The 20657-nt window shown below is 44.9% G+C and overlaps 1 protein-coding gene across 1 annotated transcript in view; it reads right to left on the reverse strand.

The window, feature by feature from the left end:
• Positions 1-9893, reverse strand: part of LOC119394257 (doublesex- and mab-3-related transcription factor A2) — a 59969-nt gene extending 50076 nt beyond the window's left edge. The window contains exon 1 of the mRNA XM_037661545.2: positions 9285-9893. Within this exon, the coding sequence (XP_037517473.1) occupies positions 9285-9759 (475 nt within the window). The 5' untranslated portion in view covers positions 9760-9893. The remainder of the gene's footprint in view (positions 1-9284) is intronic.
• Between the last annotated feature and the right edge of the window lie 10764 nt (positions 9894-20657).

Below are 20657 nucleotides of genomic sequence, written 5' to 3' on the forward strand. Positions count from 1 at the left end.
TCTAAAGCGTACGGGCAAATTGAGCAGATGCCTTGTCGAAATTGCAGTATGAATTCATGGTAATACTCGAATCCCTGCGGTGCTTGTATTTAGTTTCCCGCTTAGACTACACTAATCGTGTAGAACATATATAGGGGACGGCAAGCCGATTGCCCGTAGTAGAGTACCTAGTGCTCTAAATCGTCTAACGTTTTTCTAAACTCATGATCTCGTCTGAATGCCTGAATCAAGGCGCCAGGGTTTTGCTCAAGGACGCTTCAAGGCCGCCGACAACGGATTAAAAAATATTTCGCTCCGATATTGAAAATTGTACAGTGACCGCGAATAGAATGTTAGTTAAAATGATGAGTTCACGGAGTGACTCAAATGTCCAGTCTCACCAATTAGCAAATTACCCGAAGGGGCAGTGCCACCTTTCGCCACACATTCCAAACGGCCGTCGTCATCCCGTTAAGATTAGCGGCGTCACCGCACTTTCCGGATAGAAGCTCTCTATTCGAGAATCTCGTGCTGCTCCAGCACAAAAACAAAATCGAAGAAATGATCCCGCTACGTACACTAACCTGCCAGTATAACACATTTGTGAAACTTAAGCTTTAATTATAAATCCTAGTCACCCGTGCATGGAGTTAGTTCAGACTCTGGAGAAGAGAGACATTAGAAAAACTGATTTTTGCCGGCGTCTGTATACCGCTGGCATGATACCCAGTGTATGGATGGGGAATGTGATTCAGATATTCCAGTGAAGAGAGGGAAGAAAATAATAAAAGATGGGTGATCCCTCAGCCATAGGAATCGGTCTGACACGAAAGTGAAACGTGCAGTCACAGTAGCAGTTGATTGTTTATAGTGCATTGGTATATGATAGCTTGTACATTGTCTACTGTTGTTTGGTAGATATAGAACCGCTTGATGACGCACACACGTTGACGCCTAGTGGCACGTCTCCGCACCGAGGACTAACGCCAATAGGCCGCTTTAGAATAGCGTACGCTAAGTTAGCGGTACTTGCGGTCGCCCGCTATTTCCGTCACTTAACGGGGGCCCGCAAGAGGTTAGCGTACGAGGCATGCGCAGTGGCGGCACACGCTAACGCAAAGATTTGCGTACGCTATTCTAAAACTGCCTAATGATCATGATTTAACCCTTGCGGTAGCTGAAGTTCTTAACATATGTGTGGGCAGCGCATATGGTGAATCCCGCGCAAAGATGGCATCAACAAGCATATAAACACTGATACTCGATATGCACTCCTTCAATGCGTCGTGAAATGCGAACAGAAACACTACGCCCGTCGTGTCTTCCCTCTAGCCTGGCCGTTAATTCTCACAAGGGCGAGCGGGGAACGCGGTGCGACAGCCAGGCGAGCGTCGGAGAGCTCTTTTTCGATATGGATGGATGTTATGAGCGAGGCTTGGGCTAAAGCTGCAACCTCGTGGTGTGTTAAAGCGTTGACAAAATTACACTTGTATTGGAAACGGGGCGAATGAGACGGTCGTAGCAACGGCGCGTTTTTTTTTTGTTTTTTCGAGCCTGGTGGCACACATGTCACCGCCCCGTTATAAAGGGGACACTCACAGCATCCATCCAAGAGCACTGTGAGAGGAAAGTGTGAAAGAAAAATGGCGCGTTCATGTAGGCTCCGTTATGTGTTTGGCGGTAGCTCAGTGGGCTAAACGCCAGCCGTCGTCGCGGACCGAAAGGTCATGGGTTCGGCTTCTGTCAAGGGAACGTTTTCTTGCAGCTTTTTTTTTTCTTTGCCATCTGATGGTGTTCATTTTCCTGACGTATTTTTGTGATGGAAATACGTCATGAAAGTCTTGGTGGACCCCGGAATAAAACACTTTCGTGTTAATAAAAAGAAAGATTATGAAAAAATATGACCAAAGTTCCCCATAGGGCCGGATGCATTGATATCTCCGACTGCATGGACGCCGCCAATGCTGCCATAATGTATCGATGCGAATGTTGAGAGCTCTTGAGACGCTCGCTGAACACGACAGCAGTAGACAGTTTTAAGCTGCCAACCTAAGCCATGTAGCTGTGCGCGCTCTGTTTTGATGCGTCCAGCTGACCTGAATGATAACTGCTAAAATTTCAAACGGTTTGTGCATGGTGTCCCGCAGCCACGCACTATAAATAATAGTAATAATAATAATAATAATAATAATAATAATAATAATAATAATAATAATAATAATAATAATAATAATAATAATAATAATAATAATAATGCATAACTAATAGAGCTCCTCTGTTGGCTATCATACGGGACACACAGCGGAGTCGGAGCTCGAAGCAATGAACGTAGCCGTGGTCGCGCGGTTCCTCGGCTCGCAACGACGAAACATTTTACAGGCACCTGCATTGATAGCCAGTAGGTGAGAAAAATATCAATAGCGATTGGAGCCTGCAATGACGGAAGTGAGCAAGATAACACCCGAAAGCTTCAATGAAAACTAAAGTTAGACGACATGATTGTACAGAGATACGTAACATTATTATTTCATCGCATTTAAGGAGTCTGTCACATAAAGTCGATTTAATGGTACGTATCAACAGAAAACGCCGACGTCGACGCACTACGACCCACACGAGGCGCAATCACGCTGCGTCATGTGGACCGCGCCGACAACGAGCTCGAACGTTGTTGGGATCGTGGCGCCACCTGGTAAAGTCGCCCGCAAACGCTCCTTTTCTGCGAGCGGTAAGCTGCTTGCACAGATGTCGGATCTTACCTAAACAATCTTCGTGTTAAACATCGAACAACGCCCGCGGGCTTGTAATACGTGAAAATAATGTTTGGCTACGAACTTACCATTAATACTGGCAGTATTAATGCGTCATATGAGACTTATTTTAGCCTTTCTGCAAATAATTGCAATGATAACAATGACAAGCACCAAGATGTCGGTGCTCTTATGGTCGGCGCGTTTTCGGCCCAGCTTTTATTTTAGTGCGTGTGCTGACTTTATGCAGGCGGGGATCCATCGGTATGTGCGTCTCAGGCATATGCAACCGTTGGCATTTTAAGTTGCGTTAAAAATACGCGTTACTCCTTTATGAAAACCATGCTTCTCTCTTTGCAATTTCTCCTGAATATAGTGTTATACTGTTGATGACATTTATAGAACGGCAGAAGGTTCAGGTAGTTGGTAGCAATGCAAGTTGGAAAAGTTTACACATTGCGTAACTACGCAACCCGTGGAAGGAAATATGTTGTTCGTACTCCGTACGCCTCTACTGATGTAGGCATCTGCACGCCTAACGTTTTATAAACGTGTATGGATTGCTGTGAAATGACCATCTCGGCTAGTCCATTGTATATAACTATGACCTGCAAGCGTAGACGACAACTGCGCTGGATGGGCGCGCAAGCACGCCTAGAGAGAAATGGCGGTTAGGTTATATATCTTAATATAATGCCATCAATATATAGCGACACGAATGTATAGATAGGTGTAACACTAATGCTTCATCGCAGTTAAAAAGGCTGTCACATAAAGGGAAGTTAGCGGCGCGTGTCAACAGAAAACTCAGACGACGACGATCAACACGAGACGATCCACACGAGGCGCAATCAGGCCGCGTCGTGCGGACCGCGCCGACCACGATGTCGAACGCTGTCGGGACTGTGGCGCCATCTAGTATAGGCGCCCACCAACTCTACTATTCCGCGAGCGGTAAGTTGCAAAACCATCCGATATTTCTTAAAAATATTCGTGTTAAACATCGACCAACGTCCGCAGGTTTGTAGTACGTGAAAATAATGCTTCTTTACGATTTATACTGCGAGTATTCTTGCGTAATATAATGCTCATTTTGAGGAAGTAATGCAATGGCAACAATGACAAGTACCAAGATGTCGGCGCTCTTGTGGTCGGTGCTTTTAAGGCCCAGCTATTATTTTAGACAGTGTGCTAACTCTATGCACCCGGGGATCCATCGATATGTGTGTCTCAGACATATACAACCACTGGCATTTTAATTTGCATAAAAAATAAACGTTACTCATGTAGGAAACCCGCCCTTACCTCTGCATCGCATTTGCGCCTTTATTTTGTCTTATAGTGTTGATGACATTCATAGAACGACAGGAAGTTCAGGTAAGTGGTAGCAATGCGAGTCAGAAAAGGTTACACACTGCGTAACTACCGATGCCCTGGAAGGAAATACGTTGTCCATATGCCTCCATTCATGTCGGCATCTGCACGCCTAGCGTTTCATAAACATGTATGGATTGCTGTCGAATGACCATCTCGGCTAGTCCAGTGTATATAACTATGACTTGCAAGCGTAGACGACAAGTGCTATCGATATATAGCGACACGAGTGTATAAATAGATGTAACAATAATGTTTCATCGAAGTTAAATAGGCTGTCACATGAAGTTGAGGTGTTGGTGTGTGTGAACAGAAAACGCTGACGACGAGGCGCTGCGGTTCACACGAAGCACAATCAGGTAGGCCGCATCGTGTGGGTCGGACCTCGTCGACGGCCATCTCAACGTTGCTGGCATGGTGGCGCCATCTAGTAAACTCACCCACAAACGCGTAAATTGCTTGCATAGCCATCGGATCTTTCCTAAAAATATTCGTGTTAAACATCAAACACTGCCCGCAAGTTTGTAATACGTGCAAATAATGCTTGTTTATGATCAATACGGCGAGCATCGTTAGCATTACATAACGCTCACATCAGCCCTTCAGTAATTAACTGCAGTGGCAACACTGACAAGTACCTATATGGTCGGTGCTTTTCCGGCTCAGCTTTTTTTTTTTTTCTGGAGTGAGTCCTAACTCTAATCATCCGGGAATTAATGGACGTCTGTGTCTAGGACACACGCAACCATTGGCATTTTTATTTACATAAAAACAAATTACTCATTTATGAAATCCATGCTTCTCTCTTCTTCGCAATTCCTCGTGAGTGTTTTTTTTTTTTATACCGGCATCGACGGAAAGCTCTGGTATTTGGTAGAAATGGAAGTGAGAAAACGTAAGGCAGCGCATAACTACCCAGACGTTAGAGGGAAGTACGTAGTCACGGTGATGCCTCCACTCGTGTCTGTACGTGCACGCCTAACATTTTATAAACGTGGATGACTTGCCGTGAAAAGAGTATCTCGGCTAGTCTATTGCATATAAACATGACTACAAAGCGCATACGTCCTCCATCTACAGGTGCACGCAAGCCCGCCTAGATATGGATGGCGGTTACCACGTAGATCGTGAAATAACGCAGGAATGATAATACTCAAATGTATAGGCGATCATATATCGCAATGAAGCTAATAAATACAACAATGCATAAAATTTTACGTCCAGAATATCAGCACGTAAGCCAAATTCGTTTGTTCCAAACATGTGGGTTGTGTTCAACTGAAGAACACGGACCCTGTCGGCTATTTTACCAAAAATTCAATTATCTTTTTGCACCCTCAGTTAACTTAGAAAACGCTTAAGTTCAGCGAAAGATTTTCAAATAATTTTCAACACACGTACGACTATAACATCTTAAAATTATCACATCGAAATAACCAAATTCAATACAACTTCACCGAATGAACTTTCGTGAGAGAAGACCTCCTCAGTTTTAGTCTTTCACTATGTATATGATATTAAAACCGGAACACGAAAACAGGGAGCACACAGACAAACAAATGGGTTCCCTGCTTCCGTGCTGTTATGCATTGTGCGGCATGTGATGAAAGAAGAACATGAACCGCCACTAACCATAATACCAATATTCTCTTTCATGAGATTTGTAAGAATAGCACCCAACTCCAGTATCGAAAGCTCATAAAACCTCACACTGCTGGAAAATATAATTAAATCGTCAGTTTTGATGCATAAAAATAAAGTATTTCGGCAAGGAAGGTAGAGAGACAAAGTGCGTGGTGTTAGTGCATTTAGTACACATGTATAGCTATGAAACGTGTTTGCTTCATGGTCTAAAAGGGACTGCGCATCCGAGGATAATAGGACACTTTTAATGCTACTGAAATAACTCATGTACGTGGAGTATCTTATTTTTCATCTTGCAGGTTGTGGTGCCTTTTGCACACGTGATGTCAGGCACGTGGGCTGCATATCATTTAAGTGTTAAACGTATCCACCGGCTCTACTACACTGACATACCGCCAGGCGTGGCAGCATGTCTAGAAGATATTTTTTAGCGAAGATAACTCCTTAGCGTACTCTATGTTATGATGGGGCGCCTCATGTTTTGATAAAAAGCAATCGTTCTCTCAAATGTGATGCGTGCGCAGAAAACCTATATAAATATAACTTTACGACGGGTCTTGCGGAGAAGATTCGTATAGTCTTGTGGATCTGACTATCATGTTGCTAGCAACATAGTACTCAGATTCACATCGTCTTACATCAGGTACAGCAGTCCCTTCGGTTTTTGGACGTAAGCATTATAGAAAATATGTACGCAATTAGTGCATTCTGTCACTGAAATATTTCTTCACAAGGTGGGGGCCTGGATGTTACGCATGCTAAATGGTCCCGTGCAGAAATACGCTGCGAAAGTGGTCTGATGAAGTTAACCGAAATCGACAGTTGTTAATGTGCGGGCTAGCTGTGCGCATCCAAGCACATCTAAGCACTCTTGTGATCTCCATAACTTGCCCACTGTCATTGAAGATAAGAATAACTCGCTTAAGCGTAAGCATATGTCTTCAATTTTGGACACAGGTGAAGTGTAAGCAGCTGTACATTCTAGTTTCAATTAAGAATGCTTCGAATTTAGCTTGTCATGTAATGTATGTAAAAGATAACAGGTGGTATTCATTGGAATGCGCGCTAAGAACAAAATAACGTGGTCGATTACGATCTTGAATGAGGTGGTGTTATATGACATGGAAATCCGTAGCTACACGCTGTAGTCCGTTAGCGGAAAATTAAAGCAGAACAGAAAGGAGGTAAGCCTGTAGTTGATATTAGGCTAGGCTTATGCCGATATATCAGCTTTCAAATGACAATTCGGCGCAAGAAATCTGTTATTAACCCACATAGATAGACGGTACATACTGTTCTTTATGAATGCAAAGGCTCTGCAATTATAAAATCTTTCGCCGCACAGTCTAGGGCAAGCTGAAATTTTTGAAGAAACAAAAAACCCACTGAGCAAGTGGTTTTCAAAGTTATTTTATTTTTTCCGATAAAATGTAATGAATGTTTGACAAGTTATCCAAAATCTTACGTAACTGATTGACCACGAGAAAAGTTAAAAAATGAGTCAGAAAGCAGCGTAATGTGAAGACATTTAATTGGCATGCCTTCCTACATAAATTATTATATCCAGAAAAAGAACATTGACCATTCACCGAAGCTAGCGGGGCACACTACTTCTACGCATGCTGGGTGAGAAGGCTTTCTAGTTTTATTTTGCCTCCAGCGGCAGAGCTTACACTTTGGAACGTTCTATTATCAATTCCGCCTGTAATCGCATATTGTTTGTGGGCTCTAAAACTTGACAGTTCTTTCTATACGAAAAACCCGCGGTCTTTCAGCGAGGCCGCTTGCACTTTTGAAGTAACCACATCAACGAAACGACAGTTAGCTTTGCTGTCGAACTACTACTGAACGTACAAAATTAGCCCTTCACGCCGTATCGGAGTTGCAAACGCGTACTCGTCCTTCTCAGAGATGATGGCTAAATACATGAAGCGAACGCTGTGGCCCTGTAGTGAAACGCCTAGCGGTATGAGGCTAATACTCACAGCGTTACTCTTGCCATCAGCAAAGCTGTTAACATTACAAGTGTGCATCACCCGGAAAAGTTTTAATAATCGGCATTCTTCAGCCTGGTTCTACCGTTGGTTATGACATAAACCAGAAAATGCGGGTAGCTCTTTACACCACCTAACGTGTTCCAACCAAAAAAAAAGTAGGCAATTATATAGGCAAGATAAAGATGCAGCTAAATTGCTTCTAGGCACATAGCTCACACATACGTTAAAGGACAGTCTAGTGCGATAAACGCGAACATTTAAGACACAGGCTTATAAGTTACTCGTGTCTGTGCCTTAGTTTTTCGCGCTGATTTTACTAGTAACTTATACTCTAAACAGGCGCGATACTGACGTACTCAAAAAAGAACTTGGCATTTTAGCTGGACTACTAGTCTCTGACCGACAGCGTTTTTCTTTTACTCGCGAGAACGCGACGAAGCCTGTTGAAGATGTTTCCGCGTGAAGTGTATCTCGAAACATTCTAACACTACCCTGTACGACAGACGTTTTGTTTTTGGCAAAGCCGCCAAGGAACATAAGCAATGCGATGACGCATAAACTATCAATCACATTAATTGGCTATTTTCCTTTTGTATGCGAGCTACTTTTTCTCTACGCACTTACTGTCTCGCCTAACTTTCAGTCACCCAGAAAACAAAATATGAGCTTTAATGAGAGAGCGTAGTTCAACAGATCGTTAAACTGATTAATTAAATTTCGCGAACACACTGAATGCTTACGATTTGACTTTCTTTCAAGGAGCACGTGGTCTCGTTCGCCCATGCCGCTATGCAAAATCACGCGCAGTGTCTTAGAAATTTTCACTTCAGCAAGATATTTTAAAACATACATGTGCCCTCCTTGTTTAAACCGCTGCGGTTTAGATACCACCTCAGTGATTACAAGCAAAAGCATTTTGAAGTCACTACTGAATAAAAGTACGTTCCCGTAACCACTAAAAGGAGAAATACGTCCATGACTGCTGCATAATAATGGTGGAACGTCTTTTAAATATTGCGCGTTAGACCCAATGTATAGTCCATAATCTTATTGCTTTATGGCGACATGACTAGAGGACGTGCGAACATAGCAACAGCGCGGGATAAAGCGGCTTCAAAAGACCTTCGAGCGCCCGGCGCTCGAAGCTCCTTTGAAGCGATGTCGCAAGTTGTGCCGTTCGGGCAGTTTGATCAAGTTACAAGTTAACAAGCCCTCGGTAGTCGCGACTGAGAAGAGATCGCGCGGATCACCGTCCGGGTCGATATACGGAGAAGACCGCTGCATGCGTTAAAACCACGGCGGTGCAAAAGCAGCGCGAATATACCACATCAGAGAATGAATGAGATAGAAGGGACAGTGAAATGCATCTGACCTCAATCATTTCACGAAGTTTCGCTAAACTTGGGAGCAGTAGACACCGAGTGAACGGTGTCGCGCGCTGCGGCCCGTTCGGGAATTCCCTAGGTGGACGCCGCGCGACCACGGCGTGGGACCTCCAGTTCAGCGCGAAGTGAGGGAGTGAGCGGAGGAGATTCTTTACCGGGTGGCATGCTTCCATTCTCGGCGGCCAGTTTGAGCTCCTCGGGGTCGACTTCCTCGATGACGGTGCGTCCCATGGCCTCGTCGAGCGCTTGGGCCCTGCGCAGGGCAACCTGCTTGGCCATGACCACCTGTCGCTTGGCGATCAGCTTGCACCGGTCGCAGACGCAGTCCACGTACGGGCAGAAGCGCTTGTGGCCGCGCAGCAACACCATTTTGTTGTGATTCTTGCAACGCGCGCAGTTAGGTGTACGGCCCGACGGCGTATTGGTGGTCGCGGGAGCAGCAGCCGCGGGCGGCGGCGGAGTGGATCCTGCCGCGGCGGGCGCCGAGCCCGTCGAGCCCGCTGCCGCGGCGCCTCCGCTGCGTGGTTTGCTGGAGCCGTTGACTGAGCCGCCACCGCCGCCGCCTCCCTTGCCGCCTTCCGGACTGTGCGCGATGATCAAGTTCAGCTCTTGCCGCACCATCACGGGCATTACAACGGCCGCCGCACAGCTGACTTGACTATACGCAACTGACTCGCCAGCCGATAACCAGCGGAACGTACGCGATCACGTGACGCCCAGGCTGCTGCCGCCGGCTGCTTCTGCTGCTACTCCGCCGAGGCGCCCCCAAGTGCCCAGCGACGCCCTAACAGCGAAGGACGAGCGGCGCCGAGCGATTGCCACATCGCTGGCGTGGCGCTTTTCTCCCTCCGCGTGTTCCCTGTCTAGGTGCCGCCCGCCGCGCAGATGTGCGCTGGGGAGAATCCGTCCTCGCGACTAGGGACCTCTCCGCCTCAGGTTTTCTGCCGCCCTCTCGCCGCCACCGCCTCCGTGCGCAGGGAAGTGCGGTACCGATCTAGCGGCAGGTTCTTTTCTTGACCAGCTCTCTTAAAGCGGATAGCTTTCTGTGGAACTTTCGCACAGGTATGGGCCCGGTGGCTGGGCCTGTCGAACTTTGAACGGCAATGCCACGCACGCACGCACACACACACACACACACACACACACACACGCACACACACACACACACACACACACACACATATATATATATATATATATATATATATATATATATATATATATATATATATATATATATATATATATATATATATATATATAAGCTAGTTTCGCGGCGCACTCATGCTACAGCATGGTAACAACAAGAAAGATATTAAGTGCATGCACAGAAGCATAACTAAGGGATGGAACACCGCGCACGTTCCCAGGCTGAAATTTATGTACTATACCTAACATGATATCAGAAAGAGAGAGAGAGAAGAGGTTTACGACGGGAAAATGAGCATAATATGACGCACAATGAAACCACCCAGTATGTAAGGACTTGCTTAATACTCCTAAGTATAAACAAAACGAGAAACATAAGAAAAACATCGCTGCGCCACAGTGCACGTGCAGTCTACCTTGTGTTCACCCAAGCAAAAGTATGCTAACACCCTGTATGAGCAGATGAATGACTGTTGCGTATCGAATTGAGCAATAGAAAAAAAAATGCACTGGAATATCCTCACCTAAAGTTATAGACGCCGTCAAACACCCTATTGCGCTAATATAGTTATAGCTTCCTTTAAGCGTTCGACTATTAGCTTACATTGAAAGTCATCTTCAATCGCTTCCGCACAATTTTTATGACATAGGGTGACCTCCGAGCTGCCTTTGGTAATGATCGCCGGCCATATATTTGGCGCTGCGGCTGTCGCCGCCGTCGCCATTTTTCATTGTGACAAGCGATCGACAGCGCAAAACGAATGGGTTCGTAAATTGTGTCTGCCATTCGTAGCGGCGCTTTTGCCCTCCACAGTGTCTGTAAATATGCCAGTGCAATTGCGGCGAGTGAGTCGAGTAATTCGAAGGAAGCGCAACTTGTCAGTGAAGAATCCGATTAAATATAGGATAGCTGACAAATAATACAGCTGGAATGCACCCAATACGAAGTGGTACCATAGCGTTAGAGTTTTTCCCCTGTGGAAATAGTCATTGAGCCATTATTACATAATAAAATAAGCATTTCCGTCTATCTTTCCCGTTCCCCCTGTGTAGGGCAGCAAACCGGATGCCGCAATTCTTGTTGACCTCCCTACCTTTCCCTCGTTTTTATCTCTCTCTCTCTCTTTCATATATATAACAAATTGGTTGGTATTATATTGTTTGTAACATGACTTTCCCGTAAAAAAAAATGCATATTTTTTTGCGTACGTTTCACAGTGGACTGTACCTAAGTCTCATCGCTGCATCTATTGTGTGTTTATTTACCCCTTTAATGGTTGTTTCTGTACGTTTGCAAATGTTAACGTCACTTGTACGCGAATCGTTCTTCATTCAACAATGTAACAAATAATCCTGACTGCTACTGCCGAATCAGCTATTTCCGCATGGCAGGTGAGCGAATTCTAAGCAAATGCCTTTTCTTTTGAATTTGAATGAACATTGCTGCAGAATGCTTTGATTTCATAGCGAAATTAGTTATTGTTGTGGGTATCGTATTCTCGTTAGAGTCTTGGATTCGAATCCAACCAGATTATGTTCTTCTGCGTGCTGGTTGTATAATCTTACTCGATGGGCCTGTGCCGTACATAGTGCTAACAAGCATAAGGTAGATTACAATCATATGTGACACTCTGTGACAGATGATGGAGGTATGCACTTGGGTGATCTACAAAAGTGCATACTAATGCTAACAGATCAACGTATTCGTTCTATTGTGACCACTCTTCCATCACATCATCATCAATGTTGTGTGAAATCTTTGATGTCATGATACTGAAATGAAAAACTCCCACGAGGAAACAATAATTTAAGATGACCTTTTATGTAGTGCGCTGAATAAGTGCTACATAAATTCTTCTTGACCGCTTATTCGAAACTGTTCCTCACAGAACTTTTTCGTTTACAGTTGTTTATGTGGCACTTGAGAGTGAACCACGGATAAATTTTCGTAGGTTAGTTTTTCTGAGGCCACGTTCAATTACAGCGCGCGGTTATTTGGCTATAAGGAGATGCTATTCATAACGAAGTTACCAAATGGCTTGCTTCCAAGCCTTTGGAAGAGAACTACTGCTTTCTATGACTACAAAACAGTCAGATCAAGCGCAATAATGGGAAGCCCTTGCCTCTAACAGCCTTTAGCGCTCTTTGTTTTTGCTCTTTCTTGTATTATAGCAATTCAAAGAAGTTGCAGATGCGAAAATTGACAGAAGAAACCTGGCGAATTGTCGCGGGTGAGGAGGAAGCCTTGCTTATTGCAAAAGCTTTCCTCTATAGGCATCCGATCTGGAAGAATAGGTCGGTGCAAATTGTGATTTTTTTTTTGCAGGAATCAGGATAACCTGCTCGCTGCAAAAGTACACGGCAATTAAGTTTAAATGAATGATATATAATATGGTTTAGCACTCTTTATTTTTCTTTTACCGAGTGCAGGTCCACAAATCCGTAAAAAAATCTTCGCTATTGCAGTTGCCAATGCACAGTAATCAAATCAAAGGAAGCCTTAAGACATAAAACGCATCTGAAAGTTGCTTCAGCAGTAAGCAAACGGTAACATTACATTAATGCGCACGGCGCTTCTACACTGATAATATCTCTGAAAAATATTCTCAGTGCTAGGGCATGCGTGGCATAGAGTAATATGTGTATGTTTGTCACTTTCCCAGTTGTTCGCGCGCCCTTCGATTTATGTTTACATTTATTATTACTTTCTTTTGCGTTCCACATAAGTACTACGAGTGTTTCAGCTGCTCTGATTTGATAGATAGCGACTTTAGCCTCCCAGCATTTGTTAAATATTACAAAAAAGCGACTTTACATAGAAGCCAGTGTCATATTCGTGTAAATATTTCCGACACTAGTAGAATAATTAGATGAATCAAGACAACTACGAATGAGCTCAATTAATCTGCAGGAACACCAATAGCATATGTCATTACTTAACCGCAACTTCATTCAACGAAATACAATGAGCCGTATGTTGTATGCTTAGAAACCGGGTGAAACGTTAAACGTTGGGTCTGCACGTCAATCCATCGATTCGCGGAATTATCCTATTAAAACTGCGTTCACAGAGGTGCCTTCAAACTTTGCTTTCAAGAAATGTCTGTCCCCTAGTGTTCTGTAACATCGACTACATGAATTTTTGTGTACCACTCGAATTAAAACAAAACTTCCAAGGCCTAGAACTACACCTGCTGCCACCTGTGAAGGAGAAGAACGCCTCAGCCAGTTAGCCAACCATGGAGGCCTAACTTGCATATGTCGTTACATTATTTCTTTGTATGCATATGTAAAAAGTGAAGGTATTCTTATTTGTACAATATAGATGCCATATTTTTCCTCGTATTTTGCTTAACACTGTGCCGGTTATGACGTGCGCACTGTCATGCAATCGGGTAACGTAGAATTCCCTGCGTAGAAACTAGTACTCTCGTATTGTACTGACAAAGATGCCTATAATAAGCACAGGCACCTGCATAACCTGGTAACCAAAGAGTGATGATTCATTGTGCTTTTCGCACGTTCAGATAAAAAAAGTTGTTTCCTCACAAGAAAAAGAGGCGCAGTATAGGAAATTACCAAACTGGGGGAAAATTTTATTTCAGTCTGCAATTTTCTTGTTTTCAATATAGTAATTTGGCTTGCTTTTTATGCAAACGCTTAATTATATTTGCCAATACGTATGTGAATGAGTTGTGTCATGCATCTAAAATAAAATTCACTATGTTTTTTTAATATTTGACCTTAAGGACTGATGTTTAGGGAATCATGCTGTATCGTTTCCAATACTTTTAAATTTTGACTTATCCATAGTGTTTCCATCGATACCTAATATACATAATCCTAGCCATAAAACCTTAGCTCTCACTGAAACTCTCCGTTAAATTCCTCATATGTACACTGAATATCGGTATATAATGGTCAAGTAGTCTCGTTTCATCCATGAGCTTTTCTTACAGTTAAAACAAAACTAATAGTTGTGAAGATTTGCACCATAACAACCTTATTATTTTTCATGCGGAACCTCAACGTGCCAACACACACAAACACACACACGCACACACACACACACACACACACACACACACACACACACACACACACACACACACACACACACGCGCGCGCGCACGCACACACACACACGCACGCACGCACACACACACACACACACACACACACACACACACACACACACACACACACACACACACACACACACGGAAACGTGGCGCTCCAACTAGTGTCATTAATTAAGCAGTACCTTAATTATGAACACTTGATCCCTTTGTTAGAAGCTCGTTTTTGCGCCGGAAGAACATCACGATATGCGCTCATAGGCTGATACCGATGAACTGATTTAAGTGATTTCACCATTATCAATGAAAACGTCGGAAGGTTAAAGCTTATGCTTGAACCGGAGCAGTATGTTTGAACGTTCTGACTCTTGACACAATAATGGAACAAGGATAGCATTCGAATAGCCAATAGCTTGCGTATCAAACATGCTACACGATTTGCAGCATTGAAAGGTACTGCTTTGACGTAAGATCCCACTGAGTCCTGTCGGCCCACAGTGAGAATCATCACGATGTTTGCCATAATTGAAGTAACACGATAGGTTCCGCCAACCGCCCAGCTGGTTGTGTAATAATCACGAAACAATAATAATTGAATCATTGAAATAAGGCCGCTCTCTCTCTTCCAGGATAACCTTACTTTTAGTCGTTAGGCACTGTGTGCAAAGTCATTTGCAATTTTTTTCCAAAGATATTAGGAAAACGCAGCACTGGTAACTTCAATTAACCAGCGCTATAACTCCATGTTTTTTTTCGTTATTCCTAATATTCTATTTTTCGCCCACTACTCCCGTTTGACATTTATGGCTTGAATACTTATTCGCTGTTAACTGTGCCCTCAACAATGACAGAAAATACGTAAGCCAAGAAACAATTACGGGGCCTAAGTCGGCTCACAGAACAGGATTGGGACTCTGCCTTACGAAGTTCAGAGTTTTTACCACAACTACGGGCTGTCCAGAGAGCCCATGATGCGGCGGTGAGGCTAGGCCTCCCCGTCCCGACGTGGGAGCGTCCCGCGGCGTTGCTCTAAGAGTAGCGTTTCTCAGGGCCCAATAAAGTTCTATGTCTGTCTGTCCTGCATCTCAATCATTTGTCTTCTTTGAATACAGAGTAATTAATAGTTTATGAGCACTACAATTTCTGCTCAGTTTATGTGCATCGGTAGCCATAGGTCGGCAAAAAAAATTGAGCTCACCCAGACTCACTCACGAAATATATTTTGCTCTGAGGGCTCACTCGGACTCAGACTCGCCAAGACTTTTCTCAACCGGACTCACTCGGACTCAGGCTTGCTAAACTTTTTCTCGACCGGACTCACTCAGACTCAAAATCACTAACATATATTCAGCCGGACTCACTCAGACTCACGGCTTCACCTGAGTCTGAGTGAGCCCGAGTGAGTCGGCTCATGAGTCCGTTGGCGTAAAATGAGCGCTTTCGATCATGGTGTCAATCTTTTTTAACGCCACTATCTCACATAATCTGTGCTCTACGATACGCCTTTTGAGCTTGTACCTTGAAATACGAGTTATCATCATATATCATATATCATCATTATCATATATCAATCCAGTAAGGACATCTTTATGAAATACGTGACTCACAGGAGATATTTTTATCAAGAACTTCCTATGAAACAGTTTGCGGGGGAGCTCATGGTACCCTTTCCCCTAACTCACGCCTCTGATCAATAAATATTGAGGTGGCCCATGAATGCTAGTGTGCTGAGATATGTGTGAATAGACTTGAGTATAAAAAGTAACAAAAGGTGGAGCTCAAATAAATAAATATATTTCGCGCTTAGGGCTCACTCGGACTCCGACTCACCAATATTTTCCTCAATCGGGCTCAACGGACTCAGACTCACTCAAATTTTCTTCAACCGGATTCATTCGGACTCAAACTCACCAAAATATTACCCACCCGGACTCAGACTCCGACTCACGGCCCGATGTGAGCTTGAGTGAGTCTGAGAGAGTCGACTCATGAGTGAGTTTGCCGACCTATTTCGGCAGTGCACAACTACATGGCGTGACTGGAGGTGTTGAAATGTGTTATAAAACTAAGCATTTCATTTTCCAAGCAGATGTGTAATGAAGGTGCATACTTCGTTTAAAAATTCGGCAGATCCCACGTACCGTGGGGGTCGATGCTATGCGAAGCATGTGACGGGTAGGTGACTGTGGCGTAACTTTTTTTACTGAGCGACACCTTACAAAATGACGCTAAAGATTTGTATATATTTTACACGCACACATATATATGTTGAAGAGCCGCATATGTGTTGTATAACCAGTTGTTTACGGTTGGGTAACGCAGCCAATGGCAACGTGGGTATTACCAAAACCAGAAGCGGTAAGCTGATATGTAGTGCTTATACGTGTCCCGAAAACGCACGCGCGTTTCACGAACCCGTGTGCATGTGTGCAAGAAGTTCTTGACAGTTCTTGAACAAGGGCATCATCACCATGATCAGTGAGCACCAACAGCTGGTCATGACTTGTTATAGGATCCGGTCGTGATCGCGGTGACTGACGAGGGGTCCATGTGTAGTGAAATATGTGGCATAGTAGAACTGTTGGAATCCGTGGATGCCTCGGTCATTTCGTCGACAAATTATCTGTCGACAGAGCCAGCGACATGTCCGAACCTGAAGCCACTCTTCGTGTTGATGAGGTATAGGCCGTCGAGGCTAGTAGGCCTGGACAGTGCTACGTAGACCAACTTCAATGGATGGTGTTTGTCGTATTCATAGACTACCTGGGCGTATGTGGTCTACGTAGCCTAGTCTACAAAGCGGCTGTCAATTAATCTGGCATCATCCTCGGCAGGGGCGTAGCCAGAAATTTTTTTCGGGGGGGGGGGGGGGTTCAACCATACTTCATGTACGTTCGTGCGTGCGTTTGTATGTGTGCGTGCCTATATACGCAAGCAAAACTGAAAAATTTCGGGGGGGGTTTGAACCCCCCCAACCCCCCCTTGGCTACGCCCCTGATCCTCGGTCAGCATGAGGCCATCGCCCAGCCTCGTAAGAAATGAAGAGGACACTTCGTCGTTCTGGTGGACGAAGTGCACTTTACGGTGCTGTGATGTGGATATAATATGTAACATTCGTTAATATATTCTTCCGGGGTCGTGCAATGCTCCAATATAGCTTCCTGAATCATAGGAATACAAATGTAATGTTTATTAGACTGCTATAATAGAGGAGCTAACACTGGAACTACCGACGTTCATCTGATATGACGCCTGTATCGCAGGAGTACACATCGTAGGAGTACCATGTAGTGTTTATTGCTGTCTTGTAAAATTAGATAGCCAGCACAACCACAATTGACGTTGCACCGATAGTACGCCTGCGTAGGCTGTTTTTCCAAGCCAGTTTATAGACCTGGCGTGGCTCAGTGGTAGAATACCTGATTGCTACGCAGAATGCTTGGGTTCGATTCCTGCTGGGATCGTAATCTTTATTATTTCCATTCGCTGAGTCAACCCTGCCGATGTCGGTTTTCCTTACCGCGATCGCATTTAAGTTACCAATGTCGGTTCGCGCCGTTCCTGGGTAAATATAAACTGTCAATCACCTGTGGCGCATACCCGTACACCGCGGCCCGTGGTAAACGGGTATGTGCCACACGTGTCTAGGGGAAAGGGTTTGACGACGTACGCGACAGGATTTTAACGTTATTCATGTCATGACCCGGCAATTATTTTCGTCAAGTCATCTTACCCTCTCATGCAAATTTTGGTCTACACCAACTTAAGGAGGCGATCATGAGAGCACCCAGACGTAGGCGGCTAGATAGATAGATAGATAGATAGATAGATACGTAGATAGAAACGCTCAAAGTGCCAGAGGTTCGCCAAGAAATGGTTCGCATTTAAAATAGTGTTGTTACTGGAGGTTGAACACGCCTAACAATACTTGTCTTGTGAAGCTCGTCGCTGCAGTTTGACCTTCTGCGACCATTCATAATGTGTAAAAGAAGGCGTGCTTGAAAGGATAACCTTTCAAGCACGCCTTCTTTTGCACATTATGAATGGTCGCAGAAGGTCAAATAGCCCGGCAGCCTCGCAAATCCCGCCACGTTTTTGTGGCCTTTTCTAGCAGTGATATGCGAGACTATATTCTCAAGATTTTTTTTTCAAGGTGATATTGCCTTCGAGCCATGGCGCCACACTGTGTGACCACGTCGGCAGCATTCGATGCGGCGCGGTTGGTGCCTGACCGAGAAAAGAATTGCTACGAGGATCCGTTCAAAAACAGGTTCACTCCGGCTCACTAAGGTTTCACGCCTGCGTCGCATCGTGAACGAATGCTAAGAATGTGGCTGACATCATCACCAACCAAATTTCTTTGCAGGTAGCCATTTCATGCTTATATCTACTCTCGGTTACGGGAGAGTCGGCCTTTTTTTAGGGGCGAAGCTCCTTACAGCATCACCTGGTCGGTCGTCGCTCCATCCGGCGTTCCCCCGCCGTCGCGTCTCCCGTATCATTCAATAGTTGGCGCTGTCCCATAGAGATGCATGCAAACTGCAGTTGGGTGACGATATACTAGATGGCGCTGTCCCATAGAGATGTGTGCAATATGTGTAAAAAAAAAGCAGCGGCACCCTGCACGCTAGATGACGTGCAGTAATCAAAGCGGCGTATCGCTTTGATTACCGCTGGGCGAAACCACTGAACATTTCACGGTGTAATCATGATTGCTTCAGGAGCTTCGCCCAAGCTCTTCATCATTCACCAGTGGATATGCTGTGAATTTTTCTTTTTGAGCGATTTGTGCACCGGGCTCTGCAGTGTTCATTGATGCTGTTGCCAACAGCGCAGGCAATTTAGCTTTCGACATTGAAATATCGCAGTTGCTCTGGATACGCCTTCCGAAGTGGCACCGGTGCAGCATTTCCAGAAACCGATCCCTGTTCTTACTCTCTTCCGCCTCGCTCTTGCTGGTGCGTAGAGTTCTGAAAATATTTTCACGTGTGAATGGGGAACACACGGGAAACTAGTAGAAGTCTTGCGTAACAAGAACGTTACCGCGAAACGAAAAGCTAGGCTGAAACGACGCAGCGGCTTTTGAGTCATTCGTGCAGCTGTTGTCTTTCACGACGGTGCCTGTTGGTATAGCAGGAAAATCCAGTGCACGCGAGTTCTGCAGTGTCGTGCACACCCGTGGACGACATCTTTCGGCAGCACGCATACCTCGGATGACTTATTGGGAGATGCGCGACTATGGTGGCGCATGTTGTACTCGCTCCCTCAAATATTCATGGTACTACAATGAGCTTCAGCGACTGGTCCAGTCGAGAGATCAACATTGAGCAGGTGTACGTAGAACTCGAGAAATATTCATATGGTGGAAACAATGAGCGCACGTGAAGAGTATGGCACGGTGGTTTCGTCTATACTTGCGGATTGGCACTTGTGCTGATCGTTTGCTGCTTCACTATCGAAAGCTGCATCTTGTTTTCCGCCGTTATACTCGTCAGTCTTCAAACAGCGGTAATGACTCTATTGGAGGTGCATGACTCACGTCGCCTTACGCAATAAAAATATTTTCTCTTAGCGTGATGACAGCTCCAGGAGAAAAGGAGGTACATTAATAAAAAACAAATTGCCGTGGTTGAACGCACTTACACCAAGCTTGTCCAGCGATTGCACCAAATACCACAGAAAGCATGCCGTGGTGGTGTCCCGCGCATCGGCACCCCCGTGCGGCAAGCAGCGGCACACTGTCAACATTTATTTTCGTATCGCCGGCGCCGTAGTCACGCGAACGAATAAAGTTGTACTCTCTCCAGTCACGTGACAGCAGTTGAGCTCTGGAGATCCGCACCCCCGCCGACTTGCGACGGAGAGGTGTGTGCGGAAGAGAACAGACCGACACTGCTCATCCCCGCTCCTACGATGACGCATGTCCAAGTAAAAAGAGGAGGAAACTGACATTGGCTCAGCTTCAAGTTCACGCAAGATTGTTTTCAGGGTTTGTAGCGGGAGGAGTAGAGTTATCGCTCTAATAATCGCTTCGCTATTGAAAGGAGCCCACTGCACAAGAAATCTAGTCGACAACAGTGGAGACTTGGGTTTGTAGGTATTGAAATTTTCAAGAAATTTTCCTATAGCGCAAACACAGCACACGGACAAAATGCCTTCTTTTGTTCGTGGGCCGTGGCCGCGCTCTACAGCTAAAAATATTGAATATGCAGTACCAACAAGCGAACGCTTCGTTACTCTCGCCCCCTTACGCTTCTGCTTTTCAGTGCACAGGCGAGGTCTTCTGCAAGGTACATGCGG

Source organism: Rhipicephalus sanguineus, chromosome 5 (genome assembly GCF_013339695.2).
Source record: "Rhipicephalus sanguineus isolate Rsan-2018 chromosome 5, BIME_Rsan_1.4, whole genome shotgun sequence".
Classification (NCBI taxonomy): Eukaryota; Metazoa; Arthropoda; class Arachnida; order Ixodida; family Ixodidae; genus Rhipicephalus; species Rhipicephalus sanguineus.